Source organism: Fukomys damarensis, unplaced genomic scaffold (genome assembly GCF_012274545.1).
Source record: "Fukomys damarensis isolate Sample0158 unplaced genomic scaffold, DMR_v1.0_HiC HiC_scaffold_39, whole genome shotgun sequence".
In the NCBI taxonomy this organism is placed as follows: Eukaryota; Metazoa; Chordata; class Mammalia; order Rodentia; family Bathyergidae; genus Fukomys; species Fukomys damarensis.
This window is the reverse complement of record NW_022900951.1, coordinates 106,044,665-106,056,844: the sequence shown is the minus strand read 5'-3', so window position 1 is coordinate 106,056,844 and position 12,180 is coordinate 106,044,665. Positions and strand designations below refer to the sequence as shown.

General features: G+C 41.6%; 1 protein-coding gene across 4 annotated transcripts in view; it reads left to right on the top strand.

Annotated features, from left to right (window-relative positions):
- Zdhhc9 (zinc finger DHHC-type palmitoyltransferase 9) overlaps positions 1-12,180 on the top strand; it is a 34,395-nt gene that overhangs the window by 775 nt on the left and 21,440 nt on the right. For all 4 annotated transcript variants that reach the window (XM_010608010.3, XM_010608008.3, XM_010608007.3 and 1 more), the window contains exon 2: positions 1,299-1,600. In XM_010608010.3, coding sequence (XP_010606312.1) covers positions 1,434-1,600 — 167 coding nt within the window. In that variant the 5' untranslated portion in view covers positions 1,299-1,433. The remainder of the gene's footprint in view (positions 1-1,298; positions 1,601-12,180) is intronic.

Sequence of the window (12,180 nt, the reverse complement as noted above, 5' to 3'; positions counted from 1 at the left end):
GAGGCCTCGCCCGCCGTCCGGCGCAGGGCGCAGGCCTCGGGCACCTGGTCTGGGGGCCAGTCGCCGCAGCTGGACAGATTGTGATCTTTGTTTTCCCAGGCCGGGTTCCCCTTCCTGGTCTCTTGTCCCGCTGGGCGGGTTTTTGAGGAGACAGTTTTCCTGGTTAGTTTTACACAAAGGAAGTGTTTTCTGCACCTCTGACGCTCCCTCCCCTTCCCCAAGCCTTGTACCTTCTCATTTCCCTGCTCTGCTCAGACTCTCCCCTTTTGGACCTTTGCTCTTTCCTGCCCGGGGAATGATCTCCAGTTGGGTGTTTCTCAGCCAGTTGGGCTGCTAGCTTCCTTCCGCCCGGGGCATGGGGTGTCGGCAAATAGGGGCCACAGCCCCACACCTGAGAGGAGAAGGACAGCAGTGGCTGAGAAAGGACAGGCCTGGGAATTCAGGATGCCCCGTAGAGATGGTACTTATGAAATGTCCCAGAAAACACCCTGGTGACTTAGCTGCTGCACCCCCCCCACCCATTATCTATCACCAACCATTCCAGAATGTTTACTGCTTAAGTGAGCCTTTCACCTGCAGGTTCCCGATGTGGTTTCTTTAAGATTCCCACAAATGTTGGGCCAGACCAGCAAGGTTGTTTCGTTTCCCAGACTCAGGAAGTTATAGATGGTTTGATTAGGGAAAATATGTTGAGTGTAAATAGGATGTGGAGATATATAGATTGCCCAGACCTCCTAACCCTAACGAGGGTGACTCCTTCCTTGGTGTGATTCATATTTGAGTGGCTGACTGAAGGTAAAGAAGTGGAGGAGGGGAGGAAACAGCTCCTTAAGGACAGAAACTCCACTATTATTTTTAGAGCCCTCTTAATGAAGATTAAAGAATGTTGTGGTATAGTGGAAAGTGCCCTGGACTGGAAGTCAGCAGGCACATTTTCTTGTGTCAGCTTCGCTTCTGTGTGATCCAGGAAAAATTATTTTCCCTCTCTGGTCCTCAGTTTATTCATTTACAAATAAGAATTTGGGATAGTCAGTCTAAAATCCCTTCTCGTTTCAAGGTTCCATGGTTTTCAAATTATCAGTATTAATTCGGAAGCATAGAATTTAAGAAATACTGGGCTCCTCCTTATTTGGAGAACCTTTGATTATTTCTCCTTTTAGAGGACAAACTTGAAATAAACTTTTCCCACTTTCCCATCTCCACTCCTTCAAGCAGTGTTCATCTTTCTGCCTCTGGCAACGGAGGTTTGAACTGCATCTTTTTGTCTCATTTTTTCCCTTTTTTGTGCTTTCTCTTAGGACTAGAAATTGGACTTTTGATGATGTTTGACCCAGCAGCGGCAATAGCAGGCAACGTGACTTTGAACCTGGCCTCAGCCTCCATTTCTTCTTGCTTGTAATCACAAAGCCCATTTTGGACCAGGAATTCCAATCATGTCTGTGATGGTAGTGAGAAAGAAGGTAACAAGGAAGTGGGAGAAACTCCCAGGCAGGAACACCTTCTGCTGCGATGGCCGCGTCATGATGGCTCGACAAAAGGGCATCTTCTACTTGACCCTCTTCCTCATCCTGGGGACATGTACACTCTTCTTTGCCTTCGAGTAAGTTTTCTGATTATGAGTAGAGTTGCCATATTCTTTCTTGGGGAATTTGTGGCCAGTCCTTGGATGATTTTACTGTCCTCTGGAATAATGTCTACAGATAATATCAACTGAGTTCATTGTTTTGTGCTTACAGCAGAGAATGTGCTTCTGACAAAGACCAAAATTTTGATACCAATTTTATAGTGCTGATTTGGGGTTACCCCCAATAAACTTGGGAAATAAGGGAGTTTATTTGAATTACTCACCTCTCCCTTGCAATGACAGGAACTTGAGTGGCACACTGACTCCTCTGTACCCTTTCCAAGTCTAGGCGAACCCCCTCGTCAAAACTCAGTCTGTCATTTTGGGTCCTGTATCTTTAGGCTCAAGCTTCCAGCTAGCTGTGAAGTTGAAAAGCCAAGTGAACTGGGAACCTGCAGATTGGTTCTAGCCTCAGATGTACCACAAATGGGCTGGGGCCACAGCACATAAGTGCTTTTACAAAGTGAGTTGCTCTTTCTTTCCCTCAAAGTTGTTTAATGTAAACAACTCTATTCTGTGTATGCCTAAGGCCAAACTTGAAGTTAGTTTTTCTGTGATGTAGTACCTAATACTGGAGCCACTGTTTGAAGTCTGTGTAGGTCACTGCTCTAGGGAGGTGGCCAGTTGGATTCTAGGGCACTGTGGCATGACTACTAGGTGTGCTGAGAATGCTCTACACTCTAGGGATGGGAGCAGTGCTAATTGTTTTGAGATTACTATAAGGAGATCTTACTATAAGAGATGTATATATAGAGACAGAGAGCCACACCTGATGTGAGCCTGTCGTGGTTCAGGTCCATCGGTGACCTGGAAATGGAGCTTTCATTCTGGGGTATGGCCAGAGGAGGCATGAAGGGGCTCTTTGGCCTCGCTTTATGGGTAATTAAAATGGACTCCAGTCCCTTAGGGCTCATTTTTTGTATTATAAGGGCTGCAAGATTTCCCAGTGCATCCAGAGTGATTTTCAAGCTGCTTTGCCAGACTTTTTGATGGTTGCAGCTGGCTCGAGTAACAGTAGGAGAAAGAGGGGCGTGCAGTTTGTTACAGGACTGGCTAAGTAAGATCAGAAGAGCGCTTTGTTAAAGGTCATTTTGCTGTTACTCATGCTATTATTGCTGACTTTGTGAAGTATTTGGTGAAATTGAGTAGGTTGCTAAAGGCTTCTTAGCTGCTTTTCTGTATGAGTTTCATGGTGTGTGTACTTGTGTGCACGCACAATGTAAGTGTGTGTGGTATGCATGAGCATGTGCAGTCCGGCAGGCATATACATAACACAAAACAATTTGTTTCCCTTTTCCTCACCCTGCTCCCCAAGTTTTCTTTGCTTTATTCCTGCCATCTTGTTGGAAGGGCAACGCTGAGCTCTGCTGTCATTCCCTCTTTCACTCTTTTTATTCCCCCTACATCTGTGGTTAAATTTTTATGGTTGGAATCATTCCTGACAGAAATGAAATTTGTTTCCAGGCTGTTGGAGAGCTAGTAACTTTGGGCCCAGGAAACCTCTGGTTGGACTGGCCAGGAAAACTTGGAATTTGGAATCATTGCTGTTTGGCCGTTTTTGTATCTGGGAGTCAGTGAGAGATTGACTTGGGTCTGTTTCACTTAGGCCCCTGAAGAAAACTGCCCATGGGATGAAACTTATGATTAGTCAAGTTACTATTTGATAGAGTCAGGTTGAGTTTTTTTTCCAAGATGATTCCCTGCTTCAACTTATTTCTTGTGTTTTGCCTGTAGATACAAAAGGTGAGGTTGTTTGTAAAACTGCCTTTAGTTACAACTGTCTATATGAAAGAATCAATCTTTTGATGTTAGGGTGGAGAAAGGAAGAAGAGAAGGAAGTAAATAGGTTAGTTGAGAAGTGGAACAGGGAAGTATAAATCCGACCAAAAAGGAGAGAACTCTGGTGATAGACCCCTTTTATTGAGAATGGCAGAATGTGTGTGTGTGTGTGTTTGTGTATCTCTGCCCTGTACAGATACATGGATATTCTAAGTGGTGGCTGCTTTGTGCCTAGCCAGTGACACATTGTATAAGAGGTACACTAGCAGGCCTCTGAGGAATTTAAATCTGTCTTTTTCTTTGGAGTCTAATTTGCTATCGATGCATAGTGGAAGTTATGGCTTGAGGGGCAGAACATGGGCTCTATTGTTAGTATTACAACCTAATGAGACCTCACTAAATTAGCTGATCTGGCCTCCTGCCTTCAAACAGGTACAGTTAAATTGTCCAGGAGTATAGACTCCAGGTCTTCTGGCTGATGTATTTTTGCCTTGTAGGAAGATGGTGCAACTTTTTGTTTTTTTGTAAGACAGGGTCTCACTATGTAGTCCAGAATGGCCTTGAACTCACTGCATAGCCCAAGCTTGTCTCAAACTAGCGGCAATCCTCCTGCTTCAGCCTTCTGAGTGCTGGGATTACAGGAATGTGCTACCATTCCTGGTTTAGATAGCCCAAGCTTGAGACACATCTGGATCTGTTTTAGTGACAGGGTCCTGCTTGAAGCAGGTGCTTAGGAACCAGTGTGAGTTGATTTACCCTATGCCTGTGGTATAACTCTGGGTCAACCAGATGGCTTGAGAAATCTGGGCAGGCATGTGGGTGCCCTTAATAAAAAACATGCAGAGTTAGTAATGCCAGTGAAAGGCCTGTATTTTTAGATTTTGCCTTTATGAATCTTGATTTTTTTCAATGATTTTTTAAAAATCTATGATTTTTAGGGGCCGGGGATTTAGCTTAGCAGTTCAGTGGCCTGCCTTGCAAGCGCAAGCACCTGAGTTCAATCCCCGGTACCAAAAAAAAAAAAAAAAATCTATGATTTTTAGGGGCCGGGGATTTAGCTTAGCAGTTCAGTGGCCTGCCTTGCAAGCGCAAGCACCTGAGTTCAATCCCCGGTACCAAAAAAAAAAAAAAAAATCTATGATTTTTAGGGGCCGGGGATTTAGCTTAGCAGTTCAGTGGCCTGCCTTGCAAGCGCAAGCACCTGAGTTCAATCCCCGGTACCAAAAAAAAAAAAAAAAATCTATGATTTTTAGGGGCCGGGGATTTAGCTTAGCAGTTCAGTGGCCTGCCTTGCAAGCGCAAGCACCTGAGTTCAATCCCCGGTACCAAAAAAAAAAAAAAAAATCTATGATTTTTAGGGGCCGGGGATTTAGCTTAGCAGTTCAGTGGCCTGCCTTGCAAGCGCAAGCACCTGAGTTCAATCCCCGGTACCAAAAAAAAAAAAAAAAATCTATGATTTTTAGCGAATTAACAGTAGGTTGAACACAAAACAAAAACATGTTGTTTACCCTGGAGCTAGTGAGCTCTGTATTGTTAGGAGTGTTTCCGAAGAAGCTGGGTGGCCATCCCTCAGGGCTGCTGTCACAGAGCTACATAGTCACTAAACCTCTTGCAACTCTGAATCTGTCTGGGAGATTCAAATACACACAAAAGGACAGTATAGACTACCAGTAAGTAGCTGTATTTAAATGTAATTGTATTCATGGGAGATGTATTTAAATTCAGAAGCAGAGTGAAAATTGTGTAATGCTTAAAGAAAAAGGATTTCCTAATTAATTCTGAGGATAAGATATTTAGGAAATGTGTGTGTATGCTAGTTGCAGCTTTGAGCGCAGGAACCATTTTCAATTCTTTCTACTTAATTCTGTTTCTACTTTCTACTTCAATTCTTTCTTCTGTCCAGCTTGTGTGGTGAACATATAGCTATCAGTTTAGCCTACAGTGTTAGGGTGCTATAGTAGAATGATACTGACAACCTGTGAGCTGTCTAGCTTCTGAAAGACTATTGTGATATTTGGTTAAACTCACCCTCCTCATAAAGCTTTGGTGCTCCGGGAAAGGACCAAGTGCTTTGTCTTTTGGAATTGGCTTCCTAGCTTTCTCTTTTAAATTTGTGACCAGACTTCTAGTGAGGTCGGTTTCCCCAGGCTTTTCTTATGGCAAGAAAGGCATGACTCTTGACTGCTGAAATAGAAACAGCTTGATGCTATGATCAGTGTTTATGCTTGTACTGTACTGTATATGAAAGAATCATATCCAGGTGCTGTCACACCAGTTTCTATCAGACTTGGCCCCATGGGTGATTTTTTTTTACTGTACTGGGGATTAAACCTGGGCCTTCACACTGAGCTACATCCTCTACCCCTTTTTTTTCATTTTAAATTTTGTGACAGTTTCTCATTAAGTAACCCAGGCTGAACTTGAACTTTCAGTCTTCAACTTCAGCCTCTCAGAGTGCTGGGATTACAGGCATGTGTCAGTCACCACGCCCATCTTCAGGTGCTTTTGATGTACATATGTTGTCAGAAGAGTCATTGAATTAGTTGAACCAAAAAAAGCTTTGTAGCACTGCTTGATAATTGTGGCACTTCTAGTCCATTCAAATTCTATCCCTCTTTCAAGTTCTTTTAATTGTATATAAGACTCATTATAACAAAGAATCATGTAGCATTTCTTACATTTCTTTCTTTTTTCTTTTTTCTTTTGGTACCGGGATTGAACTTGGGTCCTTGCGCTTGCAAGGCAGGCCACCAAACCTCTGAGCTAAATCCACGGTGTACATTTCTGAATTTTATTTCACTTATCCCTCACAGCTAGAGGGAGCTCTATCAGGGTCAGGGATTATCTTCTACATCTGTGTAGTGCCTGCAGTGGTCTCCCCCAAACTTTACATGGAATATGTGGTCAATAATATTGCATGAATACAATCTGGGTGCACTTAAAAATGATTTTTGCAGTGTTGGGGAACCCAAGGCCTCATGAATGCTAGGCATGGGCTGTACCACTAAGCCACACCTGTCCTCCTCAGCATTTCAAATTTAACAGTTTAGCTGGGCATGGTGGCGCACGCCTGTAATCCAAGCACTTGGGAGGCTGAGGCAGGAGGATCGCTGTGAGTTCGAGACCAGCCTGGGCTACATAGTGAGTTCTAGATCAGTCTCAACTACATAGTGAGACCTTGTCTCAAAAAACCAATAAATAAATAAATAAATAAATAAACAGTTTGACTCATGGACTCATGGGATGGTAGAATTGGACAGGGCTTTGGAGAGTCCATCTTTCTGTGGGTGAAGAAACCAGGCCCACAGAAATGATGTTACTTCAAGATCATTTGGCCAGCTGTTGTTTCACTACTTTTCATTTCATTGTTGCCTTTTGGCTATGGAATTCTTAAGACATTCAAGTTACTAAAGCTGTGCATAGTGCAAAATGCTAGAGACCAGCATATTCTGGGTTTTTGCTAGTGAGTGTATGTATTACATAGGTTATTTAGGTCTTCCAAGCTCATGCTCCTGGAATACAAAGTCATCTTTGTGGAAAAGTGACCACACTGTGACATGGCACTCTGGTAGCAAGAGCAAGGTGGCCTGGTTCTAAATGAGAACTTATAATATAAGGATCTTTGTGAATCAATGAAGGATCATTACCATTGTGGCCACTTCTAGACCCTGTTGCCAAGGTAACCAATGGCTTGGAGAAAACTTGAGAAACGTGTGCTCTCTACCTTCTTACTCTGTGGATGATCCTAATGAGAGAGGGACCTTGTCCTTGGAAACAGATGCAATAGAAAAAGCAGATCAGATAATACAGAATTAACCAGGTTTGAGGAAACGCTGTACTATGGTAGACCAAAGCCAAACTTTGACATAATAAAATACCAGTGCCTATAATGACAAGGTCCAGGTTCCCAAAGTGTATCCTTGGGGGAGACTGGAAAGAGGAAAAGGTAACTTTATCACGATCTCTAACCACAAGAACATTCTCTGGAAAATTACTCTGCAGAAGTCAGTTTTCTGTTTTATCAAGCCTACGATTCTGTCTGTGACTTGGCCAACCAAATGATGCATTTAGAAAGATGTAGTAGCCTCTTTGACATCAGTCTGTTACAGAACTTAGCTAACCTTAACTCCTGATAAAGCATGTTCTCTGAAGAAGGGTGGGTTATATGTCCTGAGTCAGTTGCTTTCCTTTAACAGTTCTTTAGTTTTGACATTCAGAATTTCTGTGTATATTTTCAGCCTCCACCATCTTTTGTAGTAAAGAGTTTCACACTGTCAGTCTCCCATCTTTTGAGAATGAGTCTTAATAATTGAGTATAGTGTTGCTCTATTTTGGGAAAGGCAAGCACAAAGAACAGAGATGTCCCCCAGCATATTGACATCAGTTGAAATGTTTATTGAGGGAGCAAAGAGATCTCCTAAATCTTCTTCCTTAGAGATGCCAGAGCTGGTACTGTGTTTAAGAACAGAGGAGGCACCGTATGCATCTTGCAGTAGCAAGAAGCTAGCTAATTCAGGGTAATTAGTGGGATATTTCTGGAATGGAGAAATGAGAAGACAGGAGCCTTATAATGATGATTAGATAAGACTAATTAATGGAAGATCTTGGAATACTGGCTTGTGGAGTTTGGGGCTTAATCTAGTTGGGAACAGGGAACTGTTCTAGATTCTTAAACAGGAGTATACTATAATTAAAATTTGTTATTATAACTGAAATTTGGCAACTACTGGGTAGATTTGTTTGGTTACAGACTTTGAACCTCTGTGAGAAGATGGTTTATCACCTGAGAATTGAATATGCCCCTGTTCAATTAATTTTTCCCATTGCTACTGGAACAATAGAAGGTTATTTTCCTGTGGCTTTGACAGAGCAGTGTGTCTGGCAGGTGATTTTAAATTATGCTTTTACTGTTAAAGGAAACCTTTTCCTTCCCAGCAGTCTCTGAGTATCATAAGAAGAACCTTCAAACTGTCTTATAGGTGGTTCTACATGTTTATTGTGTTCTAGAAGTACAGTCTTAGTTTGTTTTGGGCTGTTAATCACAAACTACCATAGACTGTATGCTTTGTAAATAATGGAAATTTGTCACAGTTCTTGGGGGCTGCAGAGTCCTAGATCAAAGTACTGGCAGATGCAGTGTCTGATGAAGGACGACCACTTCCTAGTTCATAGATGAGTGTCCTTACATCACAGAAAGGGCAAAGGAACTATCCAGGTTCTCTTTTATAAAGGGCACTAGTTCCAGTCATGATTGTGAAGCCTTAGGTGATATAATTATCGACCAAAGGCCCCACACTGAATACTGTCATTGGGGGTTGAGTTTCAACAGGACTATTTGTCGACATAAACACTCAGTAGCAGGTGGTAGTAAGAAGATAGCCATCCATATGAGAAGTTACTTATAGCAAAGGCTTATTCCTATCATGTTAGACCAAAGGGCACCATGGGCTCTGCTCCTTAGACCCTTCCTGCTGTTTTAAGCATGGCTCTTCCTTAAAGTCATCCTTAACAACTGCTTTTGGAGTAGTTACAAGCAGCCTCCAGCTCCCCAAGAGAACTGTTTTCTGACCATGTCTAGTCCTTCAAGTCAGAATCACCATTCTAGCACTTGGTTATTGGTCTTATTTTACTCTTTAACTGTTTCATATTCGTTATGTTTTCCTCAATAAAATTAACTATTTCTCTTGTTCTTCATTTGTTAGACTGATAAATACTTTTTGGCTGATTGAATTTACTGATAAAAGACAAACAAAACATGGAAAACATAGCAAGAAATTTGTTAGTGAGAATTAGAAGCAAAGAAATGTATAGATCACCAATCCAAACTGCCAGTCTGTGAGGTATAGTCCATCTATGAGTCCATTTAGGAGTAGTTTTTGAGTTTTTTCTTCATGTGAATTGAAGTCTATATCCTTATCATTATCCCTTCAATGAACTAGCATGCTGGGACAGAGTATGAATGAGGCATGGTGTACTAGCCCAGCCTGGCACTGCTGGTTACCGATATTAATACCACTATGTGGCCCATAGGGACATATGAGAGCTCTGTCCTCTTGTCCAGCTGTGGAAACCTAAGACCAATCAAGAAGGTGGTAGAGGATGGCTTAAAATGATGATGTCTTTTTAGATGGCAGAAATGCAGACTTAGTAGGAACATGGTTGCATTCATGAAATTTCAGGGACTTCTAACCCCCTAGAAGGAGAAAGGCCTCTTAGTACGCAGAAGACAAGGGAGAGTTCTATTTCCAGAAGTGTATGCATATCATTATTCTGAGGAGTGATATAGATAGAAAAGTACTAGGGTGTTTCAAAAACAGTTAGCTTATGTTCATGGATGACAGATCCAGTCTTTCTCTAAGACAAATTTGTGATGTTTGAGGGCACCCTGACTTTTGGAAATCCCACCAAATCTTCACATATCTTATTCCTGTAAGAGACAGATGTCCAGGTTGCTACAATTATGGGACTAACCTGGGGGGTGTAAATATTTTTAAATTGACAAACACAAATTGTATTTATGATAGGCAAAATGATTTTTTTGTACTGGGAATCAAACTCAGGACCTTGTGCTTGCAAGCAGGTGGCAGAACCACTGAGCTAAATACCCAGCCCTAAAAGGATGTTTTGTATATGTATATATTGTGCTATTTAGCATATGTGTTATCTCACATGTCTTTTGTGGTGAGAGTATTTTTTATGGTGAGAATATTTAAACTCTACTCAGGAATTTTTAAGTATACAATACATTGTTATTAACTATAGTCCCTATGATGTGCAGTAGATTTCTTGAACTTATTCTTTACTGAAATTTTATGTCCTTTGACTGACATACCCCCATGCTGCCACCCTAAAGGAGTATTTTATTTTTTATTTTTTGAGATGAGTTCTTGATGTGTTGCCTAAGCCAGCCTCAAACTTCTGAGTTCAAGTGATTCTCCTGCCTCAGCCTCTGGGGTAGCTAGGGCTATAGCCACATGCCCCTACTCCTGGCTTGGGAGTATTTTTAAAAATCAACTTTTAAATACAGACACTATGGATTGTAGTTCACAATAGTCTTAGCTGCTGGCTCTTGAAGTTTCCTTTTACTTGGAGAAGAAAGGCCTGCTGGTCCCACATCTGCCTTCCCAACCACACCCACTCACTAGAGACATCTGGCTGCCAGTAGTCTCATCTCTGAGAAAAAATACAAGGGCCCATTGTGTACTTGTTGACATACAGAGTGGATTGTTTTAGCAGGTGCAGGAGATAGTCTGCGTGGAGATTACAGAGACCTTTATCCTTGATTGTGTAGCATAATTCAAATCTAAGTTTTTCATTGTCTGGTCTGCAAGCAAGTGTTGGAACTGGACTTGGTTTAGTTCAGGTCCTTCTGTGTGGGGTGGAGTAGCAGCATTAATTTTGAATTTTTTGGTAGTGGTTCTCATTGTATCTTTTCACTTTAGTAAAAAGAAATAAACTCATTTTGATGGCTAATCATATAGCTCTGATATTTTTAAGGTTTTCGATTGGAGACTATACAGTCAGAGCAGTTTGTGTCCTGAAGACATTACTTCTTTGTTTCAATAGTGATCTTAGGGATAGCCAATGGCTAGGAAGATGATTGTTTTCTGTTAGTGTGATGATTTCACTTGGCTTGTTCATGAAACAAAGCCTCATGCTTTTCCTGTGTCCTTAGGGTCCCTAGTAAGTTGCAGTAGTATTCATTTCTACATTTACTTTTTTTTTTGGTACCAGGGATTGAACTCAGGACCTTGCACTTGCAAGGCAGGCAGTGGCACCACTGAGCTAAATCCCTGGCCCTACATTTACCTTTTGATTATGTGTTCACATGAAGGAGCACAGCAGAAAGGAGAGTAATCCACAAGCTAGTGATACGTGCAAATCTTAATTCCCCTGAGTTTAGCTGCCAGATCCTTCAGTTCTTATTTTTTCCTCCTACCCTTGGTTTTTAGGAGAAGGAAGTAAATCAGAAAGCAAGCTAAGTCCCCAAATTATGTTAAAAACCAGCAAGCAAACAAAGAACCATAAAAAAAGAGCCATGAAGATCATCTTTTGGGTTCAGTACATAAATTCACCTTAATCACAAACCTCTTAGCTTAAAATAACAGTTGGATTGCACCCATGCAGTTCTGTGTGTGAGGGGGAGGAGAGGCTCTCATGGGGGTTGTTCCAAAACTGCAGTGAGCATACAATCTGGAGTTAAATGTTTTCCCTGAATGGGCTGCAACTTGCTTACTCCCTGTGCTGATAAGGTGAGCTTTTTCCTTAGCTTACTTTCTCCACTCTCCCTGTGCTTCTTGCTCATCCATTTATAATCTGCCTCCGGTGAAGATTCCCATTTTGAAGGAGAAATATGCCTGGGGCAGAGGAGGATAAAAATAGATCAGTGATAAATCTCATCATATATTCCCATTCACTTGGTTTGACATTCAGCTCAGATCAACAAGTATTTGTTGATAGCTTCTTTTATTTGTACGAAGGACTGGAAAGTATGGAATCATGATCATGTTAATAACTGGCATTTATTTAGCATTTACTATGTGTCAGATGCTGTTCTAAGCACTTTATGTTAGTGTATTTTATTCACACAATGACCCCACAAAGTACTGTTATATATTATTCTTATTTTACACATAAGGAGACTGAAGTTAAAAGTAAGTCACCCAACTAGGAGCTGGTAGCCGTAATTCAAACTAAATAGTTCCTGGTCCAATAACACTAGTTTCTCCCTCTCTCTCTCTCTCTCTCTCTCTCTCTCTCTCTCTCTCTCTCTCTCT